We start from the raw sequence: 15,542 nt of genomic DNA, 5'->3' as shown, positions 1-15,542 counted from the left end.
TGACAAACACTGTTGTTTTTAAGCACCTGCTGCAGAAACAGTCAAAGATCATCTATATGACAAACACTGTCTGTTGTTTTTAAGCACCTGCTGCAGAAACACAAGTCAAAGATCCTCTATATGCCAAACACTACCTGTTGTTTTTAAGCACCTGCTGCAGAAACAGTCAAAGATCCTCTATACGACAAACACTGTTGTTTTTAAGCACCTGCTGCAGAAAAAGTCAAAGATCCTCTATACGACAAACACTGTTGTTTTAAGCACCTGCTGCAGAAACAATCAAAGATCATCTATATGACAAACAATGTCTGTTGTTTTAAGCACCTGCAGCAGAAACACATGTCAAAGATCCTCTATATGACAAACACTATCTGTTGTTTTTAAGCACCTGCGGCAGAAACAGTCAAAGATCCTCTATATGACAAACACTGTTGTTTTTAAGCACCTGCTGCAGAAACAGTCAAAGATCATCTATATGCCAAACACTACCTGTTGTTTTTAAGCACCTGCTGCAGAAACAGTCAAAGATCCTCTATATGATAAACACTGTTGTTTTTAAGCACCTGCTGCAGAAACAGTCAAAGATCATCTATATGACAAACACTGTCTGTTGTTTTTAAGCACCTGCTGCAGAAACACAAGTCAAAGATCCTCTATATGCCAAACACTACCTGTTGTTTTTAAGCACCTGCTGCAGAAACAAATCAAAGATCCTCTAAATTAAAAACACTATCTGTTTTTAAACACCTGCTGCAGAAATAGTCAAATATCCTCTAGATGACAAACACTGTTGTTTTTAAGCACCTGCTGCAGAAACAGTCAAAGATCATATACATGACAAACACTGTTGTTTTTAAGCACCTGCAGCAGAAACAATTCAAAGATCCTCTCTATGACAATCACTATCTGTTGTTTTTAAGCACCTGCTGCAGAAACAGTCAAAGATCCTCTATATGGCAAACACTGTTGTTTTTAAGCACCTGTTACAGTCAAACACTATTTGTTGTTTTTAAGCACCTGCTGCAGAAACAGTCAAAGATCCTCTATATAACAAACACTGTTGTTTTTAAGCACCTGCTGCAGAAACAGTCTAGATCCTCTATATGACAAACACTACCTGTTGTTTTTAAGCACCTGCTGCAGAAACAGTCAAAGATCCTCTATACGACAAACACTGTTGTTTTTAAGCACCTGCTGCAGAAAAAGTCAAAGATCCTCTATATGACAAACACTGTTGTTTTTAAGCACCTGCTGCAGAAACAATCAAAGATCATCTATATGACAAACAATGTCTGTTGTTTTAAGCACCTGCAGCAGAAACACATGTCAAAGATCCTCTATATGACAAACACTATCTGTTGTTTTTAAGCACCTGCGGCAGAAACAGTCAAAGATCCTCTATATGACAAACACTGTTGTTTTTAAGCACCTGCTGCAGAAACAGTCAAAGATCATCTATATACCAAACACTACCTGTTGTTTTTAAGCACCTGCTGCAGAAACAGTCAAAGATCCTCTATATGTTAAACACTGTTGTTTTTAAGCACCTGCTGCAGAAAAAGTCAAAGATCCTCTATATGACAAACACTGTTGTTTTTAAGCACCTGCTGCAGAAACAGTCAAAGATCATCTATATGACAAACACTGTCTGTTGTTTTTAAGCACCTGCTGCAGAAACACAAGTCAAAGATCCTCTATATGCCAAACACTACCTGTTGTTTTTAAGCACCTGCTGCAGAAACAAATCAAAGATCCTCTAAATTAAAAACACTATCTGTTTTTAAACACCTGCTGCAGAAATAGTCAAATATCCTCTATATGACAAACACTGTTGTTTTTAAGCACCTGCTGCAGAAACAGTCAAAGATCCTCTATATGGCAAACACTGTTGTTTTTAAGCACCTGTTACAGTCAAACACTGTCTGTTGTTTTTAAGCACCTGCTGCAGAAACACAAGTCAAAGATCCTCTATATGACAAACACTGTCTGTTGTTTTTAAGCACCTGCTGCAGAAACAAATCAAAGATCCTCTAAATTAAAAACACTATCTGTTTTTAAACACCTGCTGCAGAAATAGTCAAATATCCTCTATATGACAAACACTGTTGTTTTTAAGCACCTGCTGCAGAAACAGTCAAAGATCCTCTATATGGCAAACACTGTTGTTTTTAAGCACCTGTTACAGTCAAACACTATTTGTTGTTTTTAAGCACCTGCTGCAGAAACAGTCAAAGATCCTCTATATGACAAACACTGTCTGTTGTTTTTAAGCACCTGCTGCAGAAACACAAGTCAAAGATCCTCTATATGACAAACACTACCTGTTGTTTTTAAGCACCTGCTGCAGAAACAGTCAAAGATCCTCTATATGACAAACACTGTTGTTTTTAAGCACCTGCTACAGAAACAGTCAAAGATCCTCTATATGACAAACACTGTTGTTTTTAAGCACCTGCTGCAGAATCAGTCAAAGATCATCGATATGACAAACACTGTCTGTTGTTTTAAGCACCTGCAGCAGAAACACAAGTCAAAGATCCTCTATATGACAAACACTATCTGTTGTTTTTAAGCACCTGCTGCAGAAACAGTCAAAGATCATCTACATGACAAACACTGTTGTTTTTAAGCACCTGCTGCAGAAACAGTCAAAGATCCTCTACATGACAAACACTGTTGTTTTTAAGCACCTGCTGCAAAAACAATTCAAAGATCCTCTCTATGACAAACGCTGTTGTTTTTAAGCACCTGTTACAGTCAAACACTATTTGTTGTTTTTAAGCACCTCCTGCAGAAACAGTCAAAGATCCTCTACATGACAAACACTGTGTTTTTAAGCACCTGCAGCAGAAACAAATCAAAGATCCTCTACATGACAAACACTGTTGTTTTTAAGCACCTGCTGCAAAAACAATTCAAAGATCCTCTCTATGACAAACGCTGTTGTTTTTAAGCACCTGTTACAGTCAAACACTATCTGTTGTTTTTAAGCACCTCCTGCAGAAACAGTCAAAGATCCTCTACATGACAAACACTGTTGTTTTTAAGCACCTGCAGCAGAAACAAATTAAAGATCCTCTACATGACAAAAACTGTTGTTTTTAAGCACCTGCAGCAGAAACAATTCAAAGATCCTCTCTATGACAAACGCTGTTGTTTTTAAGCACCTGTTACAGTCAAACACTATCTGTTGTTTTTAAGCACCTCCTGCAGAAACAGTGAAAGATCCTCTATATGACAAACACTGTCTGTTGTTTTTAAGCACCTGCAGCAGAAACAAATCAAAGATCCTCTACATGACAAACACTGTTGTTTTTAAGCACCTGCTGCAAAAACAATTCAAAGATCCTCTCTATGACAAACGCTGTTGTTTTTAAGCACCTGTTACAGTCAAACACTATCTGTTGTTTTTAAGCACCTGCAGCAGAAACAAATCAAAGATCCTCTATACAACAAACACTGTTGTTTTTAAGCACCTGCTGCAAAAACAATTCAAAGATCCTCTCTATGACAAACGCTGTTGTTTTTAAGCACCTGTTACAGTCAAACACGATCTGTTGTTTTTAAGCACCTCCTGCAGAAACAGTCAAAGATCCTCTACATGACAAACGCTGTTGTTTTTAAGCACCTGCAGCAGAAACAATTCAAAGATCCTCTCTATGACAAACGCTGTTGTTTTTAAGCACCTGTTACAGTCAAACACTATCTGTTGTTTTTAAGCACCTGCTGCAGAAACAGTCAAAGATCATCTACATGGCAAACACTGTTGTTTTTAAGCACCTGCTGCAGAAACAGTCAAAGATCATCTATATGACAAACACTGTCTGTTGTTTTTAAGCACCTGCTGCAGAAACACAAGTCAAAGATCCTCTATATGACAAACACTATCTGTTGTTTTTAAGCACCTGCTGCAGAAACAGTGAAAGATCCTCTATATGACAAACACTGTTGTTTTTTAGCACCTGCTGCAGAAACAGTCAAAGATCCTCTATACGACAAACACTGTTGTTTTTAAGCACCTGCTGCAGAAACCAATCAAAGATCCTCTCTATGACAACCACTATCTGTTGTTTTTAAGCACCTGCTGCAGAAACAAATCAAAGATCCTCTCTATGACAATCACTATCTGTTGTTTTTAAGCACCTGCTGCAGAAACAGTCAAAGATCATCTATATGACAAACACTGTCTGTTGTTTTAAGCACCTGCAGCAGAAACAAATCAAAGATCCTCTATATAAAAAACATTATCTGTTGTTTTTAAGCACCTCCTGCAGAAACAGTGAAAGATCCTCTATATGACAAACACTGTTGTTTTTAAGCACCTGCAGCAGAAACAGTCAAAGATCCGCTACATGACAAACACTGTGTTTTTAAGCACCTGCAGCAGAAACAATTCAAAGATCCTCTCTATGACAAACGCTGTTGTTTTTAAGCACCTGTTACAGTCAAACACTATCTGTTGTTTTTAAGCACCTCCTGCAGAAACAGTCAAAATCCTCTACATGACAAACACTGTTGTTTTTAAGCACCTGCAGCAGAAACAGTCAAAGATCCGCTACATGACAAACACTGTGTTTTTAAGCACCTGCAGCAGAAACAATTCAAAGATCCTCTCTATGACAAACGCTGTTGTTTTTAAGCACCTGTTACAGTCAAACACTATCTGTTGTTTTTAAGCACCTCCTGCAGAAACAGTCAAAATCCTCTACATGACAAACACTGTGTTTTTAAGCACCTGCAGCAGAAACAATTCAAAGATCCTCTCTATGACAAACGCTGTTGTTTTTAAGCACCTGTTACAGTCAAACACTATCTGTTGTTTTTAAGCACCTGCTGCAGAAACAGTCAAAGATCATCTATATGACAAACACTGTTGTTTTTAAGCACCTGTTACAGTCAAACACTATTTGTTGTTTTTAAGCACCTGCTGCAGAAACAGTCAAAGATCATCTATATGACAAACACTGTCTGTTGTTTTTAAGCACCTGCTGCAGAAACACAAGTCAAAGATCCTCTATATGACAAACACTATCTGTTGTTTTTAAGCACCTGCTGCAGAAACAGTGAAAGATCCTCTATACGACAAACACTGTTGTTTTTTAGCACCTGCTGCAGAAACAGTCAAAGATCCTCTATACGACAAACACTGTTGTTTTTAAGCACCTGCTGCAGAAACAGTCAAACATCATCTATATGACAAACACTGTCTGTTGTTTTTAAGCACCTGCTGCAGAAGCACAAGTCAAAGATCATCTATATGACAAACACTACCTGTTGTTTTTAAGCACATGCCGCAGAAACATATCAAAGATCCTCTAAATAAAAAACACTATCTGTTGTTTTTAAGCACCTGCTGCAGAAAAAGCCAAAGATCATCTATATGACAAACACTGTCTGTTGTTTTTAAGCACCTGCTGCAGAAACAAATCGAAGATCCTCTATATAAAAAACACTATCTGTTGTTTTTAAGCACCTCCTGCAGAAACAGTCAAAGATCCTCTACATGACAAACACTCTCTGTTGTTTTTAAGCACCTGCTGCAGAAACAAATCAAAGATCCTCTACATGACAAACACTGTTGTTTTTAAGCACCTGCTGCAGAAACAAATCAAAGATCATCTATATGACAAACACTGTCTGTTGTTTTAAGCACCTGCAGCAGAAACAAATCAAAGATCCTCTCTATGACAATCACTATCTGTTGTTTTTAAGCACCTGCAGCAGAAACACAAGTAAAAGATCCTCCATATGACAGGAGTGCTGCTTCCAAAAAGAGCAATCAAAGATCATGTATGGAATGCGAGTAAGAGTGTTGCATGTGCTGTCAGGTGAGCTGGGCTGGGAGATGTACATGTGCCAGAAGGACATGGCGGCCGTGTACTTGGCCATCATGGAGGCGGGCAAAGACGAGGGCATCGACAACTTCGGCACCTACGCCATGTCCTCGCTGCGGCTGGAGAAGGGCTTCCGGGGTTGGGGCGCTGAGGTAAACAAACACGCCCTCGACATCTTTGTAGTTTGTATGTCATGTTGCATGTAGCTAGCGATTAGCGGCACTAGCTTGTCGGAGTAAAAACAGAAACATGAGTAATCATATTAATGTCAGCACTTACCATAGCTAGCGATTAGTGACACGAGCTTGTCGGAGTAAAACAGAAACATGAGTAATCATATTAATGTCAGCATTTACCATAGCTAGCGATTAGTGACACGAGCTTGTCGGAGTAAAACAGAAACATGAGTAATCATGTTAATGTCAGCATTTACCATAGCTAGCGATTAGTGACACTAGCTTGTCGGAGTAAAACAGAAACATGAGTAATCATATTAATGTCAGCATTTACCATAGCTAGCGATTAGTGACACTAGCTTGTCGGAGTAAAAAAGAAACATGAGTAATCATATTAATGTCAGCATTTACCATAGCTAGCGATTAGTGACACTAGCTTGTCGGAGTAAAACAGAAACATGAGTAATCATGTTCATCTTAGTATTTACCATAGCTAGCGGTTAGCGGCACTAGATCGCAGGTTTGAAATAGAAACATGAGTATTTATATTCATGTCAGCATTTACCGTAGCTAGCGATTAGCAACACCAGCTTGCAGGTTTAAAATAGAAAACACGTATGTTTTATTTTGGTTAGCATTTACAATAGCTAGCGATTAGTGACACTAGCTTGTCGGAGTAAAACAGAAACATGAGTAATCATATTAATGTCAGCATTTACCATAGCTAGCGATTAGCGACACTACCTTGTCGGAGTAAAACAGAAACATGAGTAATCATATTAATGTCAGCATTTACCATAGCTAGCGATTAGCGACACTAGCTTGTCGGAGTAAAACAGTAACATGAGCAATCATATTAATGTCAGTATTTACCATAGCTAGCGATTAGTGACACTAGCTTGTCGGAGTAAAACAGAAACATGAGTAATCATGTTAATGTCAGCATTTACCATAGCTAGCGATTAGTGACACGAGCTTGTCGGAGTAAAACAAAAACATGAGTAATCATATTAATGTCAGCATTTACCATAGCTAGCGATTAGTGACACTAGCTTGTCGGAGTAAAACAGAAACATGAGTAATCATATTAATGTCAGCATTTACCATAGCTAGCGATTAGTGACACTAGCTTGTCGGAGTAAAACAGAAACATGAGTAATCATGTTAATGTCAGCATTTATCATAACTAGCGATTAGTGACACTAGCTTGTCGGAGTAAAACAGAAACATGAGTAATCATGTTAATGTCAGCATTTACCATAGCTAGCGATTTGTGACACTAGCTTGTCGGAGTAAAACAGTAACATGAGTAATAATATTAATGTCAGCATTTACCATAGCTAGCGATTAGTGACACTAGCTTGTCGGAGTAAAACAGAAACATGAGTAATCATATTCATCTTAGTATTTACCATAGCTAGCGGTTAGCGGCACTAGATCGCAGGTTTGAAATAGAAACATGAGTATTTATATTCATGTCAGCATTTACCGTAGCTAGCGATTAGCAACACCAGCTTGCAGGTTTAAAATAGAAAACACGTATGTTTTATTTTGGTTAGCATTTACAAGAGCTAGCGATTAGTGACACTAGCTTGTCGGAGTAAAACAGAAACATGAGTAATCATATTAACGTCAGCATTTACCATAGCTAGCGATTAGTGACACTAGCTTGTCGGAGTAAAACAGAAACATGAGTAATCATATTAATGTCAGCATTTACCATAGCTAGCGATTAGTGACACTAGCTTGTCGGAGTAAAACAGAAACATGAGTAATCATATTAATGTCAGCATTTACCATAGCTAGCGATTAGTGACACTAGCTTGTCGGAGTAAAACAGAAACATGAGTAATCATATTAATGTCAGCATTTAGTGTCACTAATCGCTAGCGATTAGTGACACTAGCTTGTTGGAGTAAAACAGAAACATGAGTAATCATATTAATGTCAGCATTTACCATAGCTAGCGATTAGCGACACTACCTTGTCGGAGTAAAACAGAAACATGAGTAATCATATTAACGTCAGCATTTACCATAGCTAGCGATTAGTGACACTAGCTTGTCGGAGTAAAACAGAAACATAAGTAATCATATTAATGTCAGCATTTACCATAGCTAGCGATTAGTGACACTAGATTGCAGGTTTGAAATAGAAACATGAGTATTTATATTCATGTCAGCATTTACCGTAGCTAGCGATTAGCAACACCAGCTTGCAGGTTTAGAATAGAAAACACGCATGTTTTATTTTGGTTAGCATTTACGATAGCTAGCGATTAGCGGCACTAGCTTGCAGGTTTAAAATAGAAACATGAGTAATCATATTCATGCTAGCATTTACCATAGCTAGCGATTAGCGGCACTACCTTGTCGTAGTAAAACAGAAACATGAGTGATCATATTCATCTTAGTATTCATGATAGCTAGCGATTAGCGGCACTAGATCGCAGGTTTAGAATCAAAACATGAGTAATCATATTCATGTTAGCATTTACCATAGCCAGCAGTTAGAGGCACCAGCTTGCAGGTTTAAAATAGAAAACATGTATGTTTTATTTGTTAGCATTTACGATAACTAGCGATTAGCGGCACTAGCTTGCAGGTTTAAAATAGAAACATGACTAATCATATTCATCTTAGTATTTACCATAGCTAGCGGTTAGCGGCACTAGATCGCAGGTTTGAAATAGAAACATGAGTATTTATATTCATGTCAGCATTTACCGTAGCTAGCGATTAGCAACACCAGCTTGCAGGTTTAAAATAGAAAACACGTATGTTTTATTTTGGTTAGCATTTACAAGAGCTAGCGATTAGTGACACTAGCTTGTCGGAGTAAAACAGAAACATGAGTAATCATATTAACGTCAGCATTTACCATAGCTAGCGATTAGTGACACTAGCTTGTCGGAGTAAAACAGAAACATGAGTAATCATATTAATGTCAGCATTTACCATAGCTAGCGATTAGTGACACTAGCTTGTCGGAGTAAAACAGAAACATGAGTAATCATATTAATGTCAGCATTTACCATAGCTAGCGATTAGTGACACTAGCTTGTCGGAGTAAAACAGAAACATGAGTAATCATATTAATGTCAGCATTTACCATAGCTAGCGATTAGTGACACTAGCTTGTCGGAGTAAAACAGAAACATGAGTAATCATATTAATGTCAGCATTTACCATAGCTAGCGATTAGTGACACTAGCTTGTTGGAGTAAAACAGAAACATGAGTAATCATATTAATGTCAGCATTTACCATAGCTAGCGATTAGCGACACTACCTTGTCGGAGTAAAACAGAAACATGAGTAATCATATTAACGTCAGCATTTACCATAGCTAGCGATTAGTGACACTAGCTTGTCGGAGTAAAACAGAAACATGAGTAATCATATTAATGTCAGCATTTACCATAGCTAGCGATTAGTGACACTAGATTGCAGGTTTGAAATAGAAACATGAGTATTTATATTCATGTCAGCATTTACCGTAGCTAGCGATTAGCAACACCAGCTTGCAGGTTTAGAATAGAAAACACGCATGTTTTATTTTGGTTAGCATTTACGATAGCTAGCGATTAGCGGCACTAGCTTGCAGGTTTAAAATAGAAACATGAGTAATCATATTCATGTTAGCATTTACCATAGCTAGCGATTAGCGGCACTACCTTGTCGTAGTAAAACAGAAACATGAGTGATCATATTCATCTTAGTATTTATGATAGCTAGCGATTAGCGGCACTAGATCGCAGGTTTAGAATCAAAACATGAGTAATCATATTCATGTTAGCATTTACCATAGCCAGCAGTTAGAGGCACCAGCTTGCAGGTTTAAAATAGAAAACATGTATGTTTTATTTGTTAGCATTTACGATAACTAGCGATTAGCGGCACTAGCTTGCAGGTTTAAAATAGAAACTTGAGTAATCATATTCGTGTTAGCATTTACCATAGCTAGCGATTAGCGGCACTAACTTGTCGTAGTAAGACAGAAACATGAGTAATCATATTCATCTTAGTATTTACCATAGCTAGCGGTTAGCGGCACTAGATCGCAGGTTTAAAATAGAAACACGAGTAATCATATTCATGTCAGCATTTACCATAGCTAGCGGTTAGCGGCACCAGCCTGCAGGTTTAAAATACAATACATGTATGTTTTATTTATGTTAGCATTCACGATAGCTAGCGATTAGCGGCACTAATTTGCAGGTTTAAAATAGAAACATGAGTAATTATATTCATTTCAGCATTTACCATAGCTAGCGATTAGCAGCACCAGCTTGCAGGTTTAAAATAGAAAACAGATATGTTTTATTTTTAGCAGCATTTACTATAGCTTGCGATTAGCGGCACTAGCTTGCAGGTTTAAAATAGAAACATGGGTAATCATATTCATATTAGCATTTACCATAGCTAGCGATTAGCGGCACTAGCTTGTCGGAGTAAAACAGAAACATGAGTAATCATATTAATGTTAGCATTTACCATAGCTAGCGATTAGTGACACTAGCTTGTCGGAGTAAAACAGAAACATGAGTAATCATATTCATCTTAGTATTTACCATAGCTAGCGGTTAGCGGCACTAGATCGCAGGTTTGAAATAGAAACATGAGTATTTATATTCATGTCAGCATTTACCATAGCTAGTGATTAGCGGCACCAGCTTGCAGGTTTAAAATAGAAAACATGTATGTTTTATTTATGTTAGCATTTACGATAGCTAGCGATTAGCGGCACTAGCTTGCAGGTTTAAAATAGAAACATGAGTAATCATATTCATGTTAGCATTTACTATAGCTAGCGATTAGCGGTACTACTTTGTCGTAGTAAAACAGAAACATGAGTAATCATATTCATCTTAGTATTTACCATAGCTAGCGGTTAGCGGCACTAGATCGCAGGTTTAAAATAGAAACATGAGTAATCATATTCATGTTAGCATTTACCATAGCTAGCAGTTAGCGGCACCAGCTTGCAGGTTTAAAATACAATACATGTATGTTTTATTTATGTTAGCATTTACCACAACTAGATATTAGCGGCACTAGCTTGCAGGTTTAAAATAGAAACATGAGTAATCACATTCATGTTAGCATTTATCATAGCTAGCAGTTAGCACCAGCTTGCGGGTTTAAAATAGAAAACATGTATGTTTTATTTATGTTAGCATTCACGATAGCTAGCGATTAGCGGCACTAATTTGCAGGTTTAAAATAGAAACATGAGTAACTATATTAATTTCAGCATTTACCATAGCTAGCGATTAGCAGCACCAGCTTGCAGGTTTAAAATAGAAAACAGATGTGTTTTATTTTTAGCAGCATTTACTATAGCTTGTGATTAGCGGCACTAGCTTGCAGGTTTAAAATAGAAACATGGGTAATCATATTCATGTTAGCATTTACCATAGCTAGCGGTTAGCAGCACAAGCTTTCAGGTTTAAAATACAAACCTGAGTAATCGTATTAATGTTAGCATTTACCATGGTTAGCGGCACTAGGTTTACAATAGAAAACATGTATGTTTTATTTTTGTTAGCATTTACGATAGCTAGCGATTAGCGGCACTAGCTGCGAGCTGGCGATTGGCATGCTATTTGCCAGCACGTGCTTATTTATAGGGCATAACGCATTGAATGTTGTCTCTTTCCAGATGAACTGTGACACCAACCCTCTGGAGGCGGGGCTGGACTATTTCATCAAGCTCAACAAGGTAGCTATGCTGCAGTACCCATAAAACACCACTAGATGACAGTGTTGGGAGATGTAAACACTCTGTTAGGCCCGTTATTGAAAAGTTGAGTCGTTTTTCTTTATCTATTTTTTTTCAGTTCAGATATAAAAAATTGAGGGGATATAAAAAATTTTAAAAATAATGTAATATAATCATGTAAAGTAAATTTTTTGTATTATTATTTAATGTTTTATGATTTTAATTCATTATTGTTTTTGAGCAAAGACAGTTTAAAAAAAGAATCCAACTGAAACTCTTATGGATCGAAAATGGGTTACATTCATAAAAGTGTTAAAAATAAGTCATACATTTATTTTATTTCATTTTTTTTTTTTTTTTTTTTTTTTTTTTTAACATTTGTTTATTGAATTTTTTTAATGAAACATTTAACAAAAATACAATACAATACACATCAAATGTTCTTTTTCCCCAACCCAAAAACACAAAAAATTCAAATTAAATTTAAAAAAATCAGTCAAGTATATTTATTATATATTTCATTTTTACTTTCAACGCTAAAATCTTTAGATCAACTTGAGATCTTTTCGTCGATATAACGTGTTTTTGTTGTTGTTTGTTTTTTATGTTTTACGCCCTTTTTTCAACACTCTGTTTATTAAGGCAAAAACACAAATTATGCAATATTTTCCCCCAAAAAAACATTTCAAAGTGGAATATTTGAAGTGAAGTAATTGGAGACTTAAAATATGTCAAATATTCATTACAACATTCATTATTATTTTTGAATGATGACAGTTTAAAAAAAAAATAATAATAAATGGGCTCCACTCATAAAAGTGTTAAAAATAAGTCAAATACTTTTTATTTTTTATTTTTTTTAACTTTCAACGCTTAAATCTTTAGATCAACTTGAGATCATTCTGTCGATATAACGTTTTTAAAAAAAAAGTTTTATACCCTTTTTTCAACACCCTGTTTATTAAGGCAAAAAACACAAAATATGCAATATTTCCCCCCCCAAAAAAACATTTCAAAGTGAAATATTTGAAGTGAAGTAATTGGAGACTTAAATATGTCAAAAATTCATTATTATTTTTGAATGATGACAGTTTAAAAAAAAATATAATAATCATAATAAAATTATCGGGGACCCAAATGGGCTCCACTCATAAAAGTGTTAAAAATAAGTCACTTACTTTTCTTTTTTTTTTTAACTTTCAACGCTTAAATCTTTAGATCAACTTGAGATCTTTCTGTCGATATAACGTTTAAAAAAAAAAGTTTTATACCCTTTTTTCAACACGCTGTTTATTAAGGCAAAAAACACAAAATATGCAATATTTCCCCCCCCAAAAAAACATTTCAAAGTAAAATATTTGAAGTGAAGTACTTGGAGACTTAAAAATGTCAAAAATTCATTATTATTTTTGAATGATGACAGTTTAAAAAAATATATAATAATAATAATATAATTATCGGGGACCCAAATGGGCTCCACTCATAAAAGTGTTAAAAATAAGTCAAAAACTTTTCTTTTTTTTTAACTTTCAACACTTAAATCTTTAGATCAACTTGAGATCTTTCTGTCGATATAACGTTTAAAAAATGCCCTTTTTTCAACACGCTGTTTATTAAGGCAAAAACACAAAATATGCAATATTTTCCCCCAAAAAAACAGTTCAAAGTGAAATATTTGAAGTGAAGTAATTGGAGACTTGAATATGTCAAAAATGCATTATTTTTGAATCATGACAGTTTAAAAAAAAAAAAATTTTTAATAAAATTATCGGGGATCCAAATGGGCTCCACTCATAAAAGTGTTAAAAATAAGTCAAATACTTTTCTTTTTTTTTAACTTTCAACGCTTAAATCTTTAGATCAACTTGAGATCTTTCTGTCGATATAACGTTTAAAAAAAAAAAAATGTTTTATGCCCTTTTTTCAACACCCTGTTTTTTAAGGCAAAAAACACAAAATATGCAATATTTTCCCCAAAAAAAACATTTCAAAGTGAAATATTTGAAGTGAAGTAATTGGAGACTTAAATATGTCAAAAATTCATTATTATTTTTGAATGATGACAGTTTAAAATAATAATAATAATAATAAAATTATCGGGGACCCAAATGGGCTCCACTCATAAAAGTGTTAAAAATAAGTCAAATACTTTTCTTTTTTTTAACTTTCAACGCTTAAATCTTTAGATCAACTTGAGATCTTTCTGTCGATATAACGTTTAAAAAAAGAATGTTTTATACCCTTTTTTCAACACCCTGTTTATTAAGGCAAAAAACACAAAATATGCAATATTTCCCCCCCCAAAAAAACATTTCAAAGTGAAATATTTGAAGTGAAGTAATTGGAGACTTAAATATGTCAAAAATTCATTATTATTTTTGAATGATGACAGTTTAAAAAAATAAATAATAATAATAAAATTATCGGGGACCTAAATGGGCTCCACTCATAAAAGTGTTAAAAATAAGTCAAATACTTTTTTCTTTTTTTTTTACTTTCAACGCTTAAAATCTTTATATCAACTTGAGATCTTTCTGTCGATATAACGTTTAAAAAAAAAAAAAAAAATGTTTTATGCCCTTTTTTCAACACCCTGTTTATTAAGGCAAAAACACAACATATGCAATATTTCCCCCCCCAAAAACATTTCAAAGTGAAATATTTGAAGTGAAGTAATTGGAGACTTAAATATGTCAAAAATTCATTATTATTTTTGAATGATGACAGTTTAAAAATAAAATAAAATAAAAAAAAATTATCGGGGACCCAAATGGGCTCCACTCATAAAAGTGTTAAAAATAAATCAAATACTTTTCTTTCTTTTTTTTAACTTTCAACGCTTAAATCTTTAGATCAACTTGAGATCTTTCTGTCGATATAACGTTTAAAAAATGCCCTTTTTTCAACACCCTGTTTATTAAGGCAAAAACACAAAATATGCAATATTTTCCCCCCAAAAAACATTTCAAAGTGAAATATTTGAAGTGAAGTAATTGGAGACTTGAATATGTCAAAAATGCATTATTTTTTAATCATGACAGTTTAAAAAAATAAAATTTAAATAAAATTATCGGGGATCCAAATGGGCTCCACTCATAAAAGTGTTAAAAATAAGTCAAATACTTTTCTCTTTTTTTTTTTTTAACTTTCAACGCTTAAATCTTTAGATCAACTTGAGATCTTTCTGTCGATATAACGTTTAAAAAAAAAAAGTTTTATGCCCTTTTTTCAACACCCTGTTTATTAAGGCAAAAAACACAAAATATGCAATATTTTCCCCCAAAAAAACATTTCAAAGTGAAATATTTGAAGTGAAGTAATTGGAGACTTGAATATGTCAAAAATGCATTATTTTTTAATCATGACAGTTTAAAAAAAATAAAATTTAAATAAAATTATCGGGGATCCAAATGGGCTCCACTCATAAAAGTGTTAAAAATAAGTCAAATACTTTTCTTTTTTTTTTTTTACTTTCAACGCTTAAATCTTTAGATCAACTTGAGATCTTTCTGTTGAAATAACTAAAAAAAAAAAGTTTTATACCCTTTTTTCAACACCCTGTTTATTAAGGCAAAAAACACAAAATATGCAATATTTTCCCCAAAAAAAACATTTCAAAGTGAAATATTTGAAGTGAAGTAATTGGAGACTTGAATATGTCAAAAATGCATTATTTTTGAATGATGACAGTTAAAAAAAAAAAAAATTAAATAAAATTACCGGGGATCCAAATGGGCTCCACTCATAAAAGTGATAAAAATAAGTCAAATTTTTTTTTTTTTTTTTAACTTTCAACACTTAAATCCTTA

The 15,542-nt window shown here is 34.7% G+C and overlaps 1 protein-coding gene across 1 annotated transcript in view; it reads left to right on the top strand.

The window, feature by feature from the left end:
* Positions 1 to 15,542, top strand: part of dmgdh (dimethylglycine dehydrogenase) — a 53,085-nt gene that overhangs the window by 34,623 nt on the left and 2,920 nt on the right. Inside the window, exons 13-14 of the mRNA XM_061966286.1 lie at positions 5,829 to 5,986; positions 11,674 to 11,733. Of these exons, the coding sequence (XP_061822270.1) occupies positions 5,829 to 5,986; positions 11,674 to 11,733 (218 nt within the window). The remainder of the gene's footprint in view (positions 1 to 5,828; positions 5,987 to 11,673; positions 11,734 to 15,542) is intronic.

This window comes from Nerophis lumbriciformis, linkage group LG11, assembly GCF_033978685.3.
Source record: "Nerophis lumbriciformis linkage group LG11, RoL_Nlum_v2.1, whole genome shotgun sequence".
Taxonomy (NCBI): domain Eukaryota; kingdom Metazoa; phylum Chordata; class Actinopteri; order Syngnathiformes; family Syngnathidae; genus Nerophis; species Nerophis lumbriciformis.
Note: the sequence above shows the minus strand (reverse complement) of the source record. Positions and strands in the feature narration are given on the sequence as shown.